This window comes from Amblyraja radiata, chromosome 2 (assembly GCF_010909765.2).
Source record: "Amblyraja radiata isolate CabotCenter1 chromosome 2, sAmbRad1.1.pri, whole genome shotgun sequence".
NCBI classification, from domain to species: domain Eukaryota; kingdom Metazoa; phylum Chordata; class Chondrichthyes; order Rajiformes; family Rajidae; genus Amblyraja; species Amblyraja radiata.
In genome coordinates, this window is record NC_045957.1 from 70,205,841 (window position 1) to 70,217,875 (window position 12,035).

At 40.1% G+C, this 12,035-nt stretch overlaps 1 protein-coding gene across 5 annotated transcripts in view; it reads left to right on the top strand.

Annotated features, from left to right (window-relative positions):
• Positions 1 to 12,035, top strand: part of trio (trio Rho guanine nucleotide exchange factor) — a 341,131-nt gene that overhangs the window by 308,987 nt on the left and 20,109 nt on the right. For all 5 annotated transcript variants that reach the window (XR_004416575.1, XM_033048380.1, XM_033048401.1 and 2 more), the window contains 2 exons: positions 635 to 773; positions 2,341 to 2,368. Coding sequence is in view for 4 of the 5 variants with exons in the window: in XM_033048380.1 (XP_032904271.1) it covers positions 635 to 773; positions 2,341 to 2,368 (167 nt within the window). In the remaining variant the exon portion in view is untranslated. The remainder of the gene's footprint in view (positions 1 to 634; positions 774 to 2,340; positions 2,369 to 12,035) is intronic.

Sequence of the window (12,035 nt, forward strand, 5' to 3'; positions counted from 1 at the left end):
ATGGAAAGTGCATATTTGTACATTTCCATTCCAACTATTTTATGATGTGGCCAAATTGATTTCCAAAGTGTGAGCTGTAAGAAACATCACTACTGATATCAAGCTGTGAAGTAGCAGGTAGCTATTCTTCTTCTTTGAATTTAAACCACTTTTGATTTTGCTAATGATTGGCCATAAATTATTTATTCCAGAAACCCTGTGCAACAATACTGTGTGACAGCTGTTTAGGTTTACAGCATTTTGGAGCAGTATAGAGAGTCTTCTATTACTTAGTCATTTGCTGTGTCAACAACATCGACTGTCTGGCAGAGAAAGAAAATGAAGGTTATTTTACTTACCTTTGTTATTGCTGTTTTAACATGCCTCAGAGCTACACAAAAGGACTTTGAGAAATAACTGGTTGTTTTTCCACACCCCAATGACTTCCAGTGATGGGATCACTTTGTGGGTTAAACCACATCCCTTGGCATGGCATTGAAGCACCGATGTTTTACATCCATAATTAAATGTAGTTCAAAATTATAGTGTGCGTATTTCATGTGCCCTGATTATCATTGAGTTTTATTCAACATTAGTTCCTAAAATGAAATGTGTTCTTCTTCCTGTCCTCCTCTTATTTTAAATATAACAATAGAAAGTCAACATCTTGGCACACTGCACTCCGTTTAAAAAAGAAAATTGAAAAGAAGGATAAAGATAGCAAGAAGGAAGGAAAGCTAGAAAATGGTTTCAGGAAATCACGAGAAGGATTACCCAATAAGGTATCAGTTAAGGTAAGTGCGAGTGAAATATTATTTTGGAAATTCTCCACAATGGTGTTTCCACCCTCCTTCCAGCCAGATTCTTTTTCATTTAAATGGTAAACATAAATGGCAAGAAGATTATAAAACTGACAAAGTGTTCATTTGCAAGCAATTTATTTGTTAAATTATATAATTTTGCCTTGGAAGTAAGGAGAATTAAATTCATTGTTAATTCCCTTTAGTCTTTATGAGCTTGTGACTTACTACAATATGCCCTCATTCCTCAACCCAGTTTGGGGACCAAATAATTAAAGGACCTATGCAATATGAGTGGGCAAGAACAACGATTAAGTGCAAGTAATTACCATATAATAAAGCTGCACGTTTCTTTAAGTAGGTAAAAGCAACCACACATGATGCTGGAAGTTAAAGTAAGCTAGCAATCTTCCTCTTGAGCAAAGGCCATCATTTATTTTACTGACTAGTATAATCATAGAAACATAGAAAATAGGTGCAGGAGTAGGCCATTCGGCCCTTCGAGCCTGAACTTCCATTCAATATGATCATGGCTGATCATCCAACTCAGTATCCTGTACCTGCCTTCTCTCCATACCCCCTGATCCCTTTAGCCACAAGGGTCACATCTAACTCCCTCTTAAATATAGCCAATGAACTGGCCTCAACTACCTTCTGTGGCAGAGAATTCCACAGATTATACCTCAGTCCGAGTATTAAAGTAGCCTTTGGCAAAATGTTGTTAATTATCCATGGTCTCCAAAGAAATTTGGATTCTGCATGATCTGTATGCTGAATTGTTAAAATATTTCTTTTTTTTTGTCAAGTATCATTGATATTTCTATGTTTAAACCAAATCAGTTTAGTTGTTAACTACAGGTGAAAATGATTCAGAATATTGGTAAAACAAGAAACATCTTCAGAATGTATTCCACAGAACTTTCTAAATGTATAGTCTTTATGTGCTTATTCACACAGTTGATCAGGCAGGGCATAGTTTATACACATATATATTTAAATGTGTGAATCCAGCTCTGTTCACCAGCTTCCAATTGCAATTTTCAGTTTTGAAATATATACAAATCCATATTCTCAAAGTTATATATTCTCAAAATATGACGTTTAATGTCCTGAATCATTGAAAATGATGGGTAAGTAATTTAGACAAATCTCTTTCGTCAAAATCTTAGCAATGCAGAAATTGCTACTCTGAAGGAATAGAGGCAAATAGTGCTGATACATGATACAGTATGCTAGATATCTCCGAAAGGGAGAAAGGAGTTGAACGTTATCTAAATAGGGTGGATGGAGCCTCAAGCAGGGATGATGCCTGCAGCAGCCAGGAAATCCATCCCACCGATCTTTCAAACACTTATTTGTACACACTGGCAGTAAATAGTCAAGTTGGGGAGAACTAATATTCTGCTTAACATTAATATTACTGTTAACATAATATATCTGATACTGACCGTTAATCATACTTTTCCAAACATCAGTGCAAAGTGTAAGAATTCCAAACTGATGATGAGAGATGCTACTAATTATAAAAACTTATATTTATTATACTTTTTTTTCCTTTCAGCTCCTGAATCCTAATTATATATATGATGGTAAGTTGTTGTAAACAATCTCAAATTTCACAAACTATATTTCTTGTAAATAATTGAGATTATTGGGCGTAACATTTATAGAGAAATATTAATTGAGTATAAAATAGTACAGACCAGTGGCTATTCTGACAGACAATCCAGTTAGCTGCTCGGCTTTGCTCTTTGCCATATCCATGCATTTGTCATGCAATTCACTCATGAAGGCTGCTGTTGAAATATACCCATTAATCAGGTAGTGTATTTTCAATACTTAACCATACATATGTACTCCTCATTTTCTCAAATTTTCACTAATTCCATCTGGTTCTTGACCCTTCTTCCATTACAAATGACCTCTTGTGTGTGTACCTCAAAGCAGTGCAGAGGTTCAATGTTGTATGTTATGACATTGTGTAGCATTTTTAACAAAGGGCAAATATCTTTCCCAATTTAATGTATCTAAAATCTTCATACCTTTAACCACCTTTGTCAAATATCCTCTCAGTTTTCTCTTTCCAGACAATAGTCCAGCTTTATAGTCCTCTTTATCCGATTAACTGTTATCTCACATCCCCTTGAAATATTCCAGTGTAGTTCTTCTGTCCCATTTCAAAAGCTTTCACAGTCTTCCTGAGTGGAGTGTCCAGTATTTGACAAATGTTCTCGATGAGGCCAAACTGTACTTTTTTGATTTAGCAATATTTCTTGGCTCCATGTTTTCATTTTTCAACTATGAACTTAAAGGAATAAGGCTGAAACTAAAATTAAAATCCCAATAATGTGTGAAGATTTGTTTGTTTACATTGTTAATATTGTAGATTTGGGTAAAGCTGAGTTCCATACAATGAGACAGGATTCCACTGTAACCGTGGCAAATTTGTGAGTTGAAAATACCATTAGATAAGCAAAGGGTGTTCCTAAAAAGAAACAATTAGGCAAGCAGGCAAGAGCTCAGCTCGCCAGGAAACAAAGCCATGCACAACCAAAGGGATGGGGAACAACATATAATTGAAAGAAAAAACGTGCGTAAAGGAAAAATGCAACATAAATCCTACTTACGGACATAAAAAGGACTTCCAAAGTAGTAACTGCAGAAGAGACTATGAAATTTTAAAAAGGACATCAAAGTATATATTCAGCACCAGAAACTGCAGACAAGAGAAACTTACAAATACAGACTCAAAGTGCTGAAGTAACTCAGGAAGTCAGGCAGCATATCTGGTGGACATGAATAGGGGACATTTCGGGTCGGGACCCTTCTTCCGACTGATTATAATGGGGAGGGGGAGAAAGTGGAAGAGAAGTGGGGGCAGGAAGGACAAAACTTGGTAACAGATGAGAAGGGGGTGGGAGTGGGGGTTTGATGGGCAGATGGTTGGCCAAAGCCAGAGATGAAAAGACGAGAAGTGTGTGGTAAGGATAGAAGAGGTGTGAATTGTAATTCTAGAGGAAGGAAAATAGATTGGAGGGGAAAGGAGATAAATAGGTGCAAATCCAAGTGGGACACAGGGAAGAGGTGGTCGGTACTGTTCTCCAGTTTGTGTGTCCTCGCTCTGGCAATGGTGGAGGCCCATGACAGAAAGGTCAGTATGGGAAGGGGAATTAACATCCAGGAGATCCAGCAGGCCTTGGCCGACCAAATGCAACTGTTCGGCAAACGATCACCTAGTCTACACTTGGTCTCGCCTATGTAAAGGAGGCCACATCGGGAACACGAAATGCATTGGATGAGGTTAGAGGGGGTGCATATGAATCTCTGTCTTACCTAGAAGGACTGCTGGGGTCCTTGCATGGATACGGAGAGGCAGGGAAAAGTACCTGGAGGTGGGGTGGGAAGGGTTGAGTGAACCAAGGAGTTGCGGAGGGAGCGGTGTCTGTGGAAGGCGGAAGAGGGTGGATAGGGAGATGAGTCTGGGGATTGGATCACATTGAAGGTGGCAGGAATGTCAGAGAATAACATGTTGGATGCAGAGGTTGGTGGAGTAAAAGTTAAGGGTCAGGAGAGCTCTATCCTTGTCCTGTCTGGGGGAAGGGGGAGTGAGAGCAGAACCATGGGACACTCAAGAAACATGGGTGAGGTATCCATCTATGACAACAACGAGGAATGCATGTTTACTCAAGAAAGAGAACACCTCAGATGTTCAAGATGGAAAGCCTCATCTTGGAAGAAGATACAACAGACACAGAGAAATTGAGAGTAGGGGGTAGCATCTTTGCAAGAGGCAGGGTGGGCAGGTTCTTCAGCTGTTTCCACATGCCACTGTTCATCAGAGTATTAGCCATAGTTTAGGGCTGGGAAATCAATTAAACCTATGGTCAAATCTGTGGTAAATTAATTTCACTTTCGGCATCGTTGAGGCCTTTCACCTTGGACCAAAATGGCGAGAATGTGGTACTTTATAAGTAATAAAATACTAGCAACAGTGGAGGTCCAAAGGGAGCAATGGATCAGTATATTTAACGTGTCAAGCAATAAATAATTATTAAAGGTAATGAATTGCTATTACTTCTATCTGGAATACTAGAGTAGAAAGGGAAGAATTTATTCCATAGCCAACATAAAACTTTGTTTGGATCATACCTGGAGAACTGTAAGTAGTTCTCAACACTACAGGAAAGATGTTGAAGGTGTTACCTGAACTCTTGGTCAAATTAGATAAGATTAAACACTGAGGTAATATTTTTAAGAAATTATATTCAAAATGCTGATTTGATTAAAACTTTCAAGTTTCTAGAACTGAAACGGTAGGTTGAAATGCTGCTGGTGTTCAGAGAGTCTGGGACGAGCAGCTGAAAGTACAAATTAGAGCCAGTTCTTTCAAGTGTGAGGTTAACCAACAACCGATCAAATCTACTTAACCTTATTCACTGCCTCGAGGATATAAAGTGTTGGATGGCCCAGAACTTCCTCCAAACAAACGAGAGTAAGTCTGAGATCATCCTTCTCGGCCCCTCGGACTCAATCAAAACGATAGCAGGCAGCCTTGGAAGCCTTACCCCATTACTCAAACCTCACGTCAAAAACTTTGGCGTGATATTTGACTCAGCGTTGAAATTTGACAAACAAGTCAATGCCGTGGTAAAAGCTAGCTTCTTCCAGCTTCGGACGATAGATAAAATAAAACAATTCCTCCAGTTTGACGACCTCGAAAAGATCATCCACACATTCATCTCCTCCCGCCTAGATTACTGCAACTCCCTTTACACTGGCATCAGCCAATCTTCCCTGTCCCGCTTGCAACTGGTCCAAAACGCCGCAGCGAGACTCCTGACGGGCACCCGAAAAAGGGACCACATCACCCCGATCCTGGCCTCTCTCCACTGGCTCCCTGTGCGGTTCCGAATAAATTTCAAGATCCTTCTTTATGTCTACAAAACCCTTAACGGGCTTGCCCCCACCCACATCAAAAGTCTGCTTACCCACCACATCACCACCAGGTCCCTCAGATCGGCCGACTTAGGGTTACTGAACATCCCGCGGTCTAGGAATAAGCTCAGAGGCGACCGCGCCTTTGCGGCTGCAGCTCCTAGACTGTGGAACAGCATCCTGCTTCCCATCAGAACTGCCCCCTCCATCGACTCTTTTAAGTCGAGACTTAAAACTCATCTTTACTCTCAAGCCTTTCTTGATGTCCTCTGAGGGAGGGCTATAAGTATGTATGCATAGAAACATAGAAAATAGGTGCAGGAGTAGGCCATTCGGCCTTTCGAGCCTGCACCGCCATTCAATATGATCATGGCTGATCATCCAACTCAGTATCCTGTACCTCACTTCTCTCCATACCCCCTGATCCCTTTAGCCACAAGGGCCACATCTAACTCCCTCTTAAATATAGCAAATGAACTGGCGTCAACTACCTTCTGTGGCAGAGAATTCCAGAGATTCACCACTCTCTGTGTGAAAAATGTTTTCCTCATCTCGGTCCTAAAAGATTTCCCCCTTATCCTTAAACTGTGACCCCTTGTTCTGGACTTCCCCAACATCGGGAACAATCTTCCTGCATCTAGCCTGTCCAACCCCTTAAGAATTTTGTAAGTTTCTATAAGATCCCCCCTCAATCTTCTAAATTCTAGCGTGTACAAGCCGAGTCAATCCAGTCTTTCATCATATGAAAGTCCTGACATCCCAGGAATCAGTCTGGTGAACCTTCTCTGTACTCCCTCTATGGCAAGTATGTCCTTCCTCAGATTAGGAGACCAAAACTGTACGCAATACTCCAGGTGTATTTTTAATCTATGAACCACTGTTGTATAACATTAGTACCTCCACCAATGCAAAGCACTTTGGTCAACGAGAGTTGTTTTTTAAATGTGCTATAGAAATAAAAGTGACTTGACTTGACTTAAGAAACATTTGTCTGAACAAAAGCTGCTAGAAATTTTGAACTTAATCACAAAAAGCATTTGATATCAGGTCACTTGTTAATTTTAAAATTTGAGATTGTGAGCTTGTAAACAAAAAGAATATGGAGAAGAGAAGGATTTGGAGAAGCATATCACAATTGAGTATTGACCTCATTAGTGCAATAAGCTTGAGAGAATCACTCTAATTCACTGCATAGAATCAATTATGGAAGAGTTGTACCCTCAACAATGGAAGAGGATTGAGGCAGTGCAGCGTAGGTTCACGAGATTGATCCCTGGGATGGCGGGACTGTCATATGAGGAAAGATTGAAAAGACTAGGCTTGTATTCACTGGAGTTTAGAAGGATGAGGGGGAATCTTATAGAAACATATAAAATTATAAAAGGACTGGACAAGCTATTTGCAGGAAAAATGTACCCAATGTTGGGCGAGTCCAGAACCAGGGGCCACAGTCTTAGAATAAAGGGGAGGCCATTTAAAACTGAGGTGAGAAAAAACTTTTTCACCCAGAGAGTTGTGAATTTGTGGAATTCCCTGCCACAGAGGGCAGTGGCGGCCAAATCACTGGATGGATTTAAGAGAGAGTTAGATAGAGCTCTAGGGGCTAGTTGTGTCAAGGGATATGGGGAGAAGGCAGGCACGGGTTATTGATAGGGGACGATCAGCCATGATCGCAATGAATGGCGGTGCTGGCTCGAAGGGCCGAATGGCCTCCTCCTGCACCTATTTACGATGTTTCTAGAATCACTTCCAATTCAATCATGTTAACTTGCCCTACCTCCTTCAATGACTGCAGTCATCCTAGATTTTTCTCCTCTTGTATCCCATTTGAACTATAATTTGGCATGCATTCTCTAAACTTATTATTTGTATGACAATGTCTCGTCTTTTTCTGTGTTGAGTTTCATCTGCCATGTATCCCCCTTTCCACTTACCTGTCTGTCTATAACTACGCTCCCCATTGTACCCCCTTGTCATTAATGCATATGAATGGTCCAAGTCTGCACTTGAGGGTCTCCATTTCTCCAGTCCAAAATAAGCTGGAATTTAGAAGGATGAAAGGTGATCTTATAGAAACATATAAAATTCTTAAGGGATTGGACTGGCTAGATGCAGGAAAAATGTTCCAATGTTGGGGGAGTCCATAATCAGTTTAAGAATAAGGAGTAAGCCATTAGGACTGAGATGAGGAAAAACTTAAGCCGGAGAGTTGTGAATCTGTGGCATTCTGCCACGGAAGGCAGTGGAGGCCAATTTACTGGACGTATTCAAGAGAGTTAGATATAGATCTTAGGGCTAAAGGAATCAAGGGATATGGGGAGAAATAGGGTATTGATTCTGGATGATCAGCCATGATCATATTGAATGGCGGTGCTGGCTCGAAGGGCCGAATGGCCTACTTCTGCACCTATTGTCTATGTTTCTAAGCCTTTCACCAGAACTTTTTTATTATACTAATTTAATGTTAGACCTATGCTGCTTTGATATCATGTTCTCCAGTTGTGTTACAAGTCAAATATCGGACACAACATCAAATGCCATTTGGGTAGTGTGCAAACTATCAATCATACTTTCCCAATCCACCATGTCTAATACCTCATTTGAAAAAGTGCACATCAAGTCAGTGATGATTTGTTGTCTATTGCAGGGGCAAAGATGGTGTTAGGTACGAGAGTTCCAATGTCCAAAAATTCCAATGTCCTTGATATTTCAAAGATGAAAGATTAATTGGGGCAAGAGTAAGAAATGTCTTTGGCTCCAAAGAATCAGAATGGGTGGAATCAGAATGGGTGGAAACATGGAATAATGATGGGAATCATTCTTTCTCTTTGGCAGTCCCTATTTCAGGCTGATCACCTGCGTCACCATATTTAGGGATTATGTACTTGTACCCCTGGATCTCTCTGTTCTACAATATTTCACAGAGCCCTGTCATTTAGTGTGCCCTGGTTTAACTTCCTAAAATGAATCACTTTGCAATTGTCTAAATTAAATTCCATCAATTCCTTTACCCTCTTTCCCAGTTGTTATAACTGATCTTGTTATAACTTAAGACAATCATCTTCACTGACCACACATTTTGCAGACTTACCACTACATGTTACCTACGTTCTCGTCCAAATCATTAATATCTATGACAAACTACAGGGGACCCAACATTGAATTTGGTGGAAATCGAGTTTCATCTTGGCTGTGGTATCTTTCAAGTCAAGTTTTAATTGTATATATCTAAGCAGGCCTCTAGCCCCTCAGAATTGAGGCTGACTTGCATCCACCACAGTGCTTTGCTTTGTAAAGTGACTATGAAGGATTTGTAGTTTTCAAATAGTAGCAACACAGCTGGTGAGAGTATTAGTCAAGAGATAAGGGAGCTTTTAGTAAGAGTAATAATACAATAATTGCAGATACTACAATTTTCATATACAAATTAAATTGGCAAAATTAGTTTGATTTATGAGTTCACTGAGAGCATTGTGATAGTTTTCTGAAGCAAAATGCTGTGGAATCAACCAGGCAACAGGATATTTTCAATTTTGTCATATTTAATTAGATGTGGTTAATTAGCAATCTGGCAGCAAAGGCTCCTCCATGGCAAGGATAGGGATTTATATTTAGCTTGAAAGGAACATAACTCAATTGGAAACAAGAGTCTTAAATATTTATAAGGCTAGTTACATTGCCAAAAATGTCAAAATGAATTGGGAAATTAGAATTATTGTTCATTAGATAACAATATTTAGGCAAATAGTTAAGGTTTCAATAAAAATACATTCCACCGAGGATTAAAATCAAATCAGGAATTCATGCCAAATGATGATTAGTAGATTAAAACAAGAGACTGACAGTGTTGTGAATAATGACTGGAATGTCTGAGGGTTGGGAAAGTTTTAGGAATTAGTAATAGATGACGAACATTCTCGAAGTAAATAAAATATGTGAGTAAAATAGCAAGATAAAATAAATAGAGCTTTCATACAAATGTAAACGGGAAAAGAGTGGCAGAAATAAATGTGAAGGCTGTGGAGGCCGTCAATGGATAAGGCAAAGATAGGTAGATTCTTGATTAGCATGGATGTCAGGGGTTATGGGGAGAAGGCAGGAGAATGGAGTTAGGAGAGATCAGCCATGATTGAATGGCAGAGTAGACATGGGCTGAATGGCTTAATTCTGCTCCTATCACTCATAAACCTATGATGTGGAGACAGTGAGGAATTGGTTTATTATTGTTCCATATACCAAGATACAGTAAAGGCTTTGCGTACGATCCAGGCAAATCATACATTCATATGTACACAAAGTTAATGCAAAAGAAAAATAATCAGAATGCAGAATTTACAGCTACAGAGAAAGTGACGATCTTAAAAAAGAGTGCCGCAGCAATGCAATTTGGGCTATTAAGAACTCATCCTCAGTCTGATTACAGTGGAAAAAAATCTGGTGGCATCTGTTTTTAAAGTTTTGTAAATTCTTCTTGAAAGAATAGGAGAGAAGAGAGAATAACCTGGGTGTGTGTGGAACTTAATTATGTTGACTGCTTTCCCAAGGCAGCATGGATGGAGGTGATCAGGGGGAAGCTGATTTGAGAATGGATTGGACTGTGTTCAGAACTGTTTGTGAATTCTTGCAGACTTGGGTTGAGCAGTTGCCATATTAAGCTGTGACGCATCTGGCCAGGATGCTTTCCACAGTGCATCTGAAAAAATTGTTCAGAGTCAAGGGAGGCATGCTGAATTTCCTTAGCCTTCTGAGGATGTAGAGGCGTTGCTGTGCTTTTTTGGCTAGCATCAAAATGGTTGGACTAGGACAAATTGTTGGCGATATCTGTATGGAGTTTATACGTTCTCCCCGTGACCGCATGGGGTTTTTCCGAGATCTTCGGTTTCCTTCCATACTCCAAAGACATACAGGTTTGTAGGTTAATTGGCTTGGTTAAAGTGTAAATTATTCCTAGTGTATGTAGGATAGTGTGAATGTGTGGGATCGCTGGATGGCGCAGACTTGGTGGGCCAAAAGGCCTGTTTCCGCGCTGTATCTCTCAACTAAACTAAACTAAACTAAATTAACACCTCAGAACCTGAACCTCTCGACCATTTCCACCATGGCACCGTTTATATAAACAGGAGCATGTCCTCCACCCTACTTCCTGAAGTCAAATACCAGCTCCTTCATTTTGCTGACATTGAGGAAAAGATTGACACTATCCTACTCAGCTCCCTATATCCATCTTATACTCAGTGTCATCATTGTTTGAGATCTGCCCCCACAACAATGGTGTTATCTGCAAACTTGAAAAATGATGTTGGAGCAGAATTCAGTCACACAATCGTGAGTGTATAGGGAGTTTGTTTAGGGGCTGTATGCGCAGCCTAGCAGGACACCAGTGTGGAGAATATGGACAGAAGTCATAACAGAGAATAAAGAAATAAAACATATTCTACATCTGTTTTCACTGCAGAACACATGATAAATGTGAACTGATGTTCCCGTGATAAATGGGGAACTTAATGTAATTAATATTTCAAATGGAAAAGTACTGAAAAAATTAAAGGGACAATAAGCAGATAAATCCTCTGATCCGTGTATAATCTAAACTTTAGGATTCTAAAAGAAATGGCTGCAGAGAATGTGGATGATGTCTCAGTATATTGAAAGAAAGCAAAAGTAATACTTTTTAAGAAAGGTAGGAAAGAGAAAACTGAATTGTGAAATAAAATTTAGACGGGGTGCAATTCCTCAAAAGTGTTCAGGAGAGTTTTCTTAAGCAGAATGTGGAGGCCCCCACACGTGAGAGGGCAACATGGATCTAGTATTGGGAAATTGGGAAGGGCAAGTTAATGAAGTGTGTGTGGAGGAGCCTTTTGGGACCAGTGACCACAGTTCGATTGGGTTTAAGATAGTTATGGATAGGGACGGAGAGGGTCCACATGTTAAAATGCTCAATTGGAGTAAGGCCAACTTTGAGGTTATGAGAGAAGGTCTCGCTCAAGTTGACTGGAGCAGGTTATTTGGAGGGATAGGAACATCGGCCAGGTGGGATGTTTTTAGAAAGCGTACTGAAGCTCAGGATGTGTACGTCCCCGTTAGAGTGAAGGGCAAAGCAGGTAAACGTAATGAAGCTTGGCTGACGAGGGAAATTGAGACGTTAGTCAAAAACAAGAAGGATGTATGGGACAGGTATAAGCAGCTGGGATCAAGTGCATCCCTGGAGGATTTTCGGGAACTAAGGAGTATACTAAAAAAGGAAACCAGAAGGGCAAAAAAGGGGCAGGAGAGAGCTCTGGCGGGTAGCATGAAGGACAATCCCAAAAGATTTTATAAATA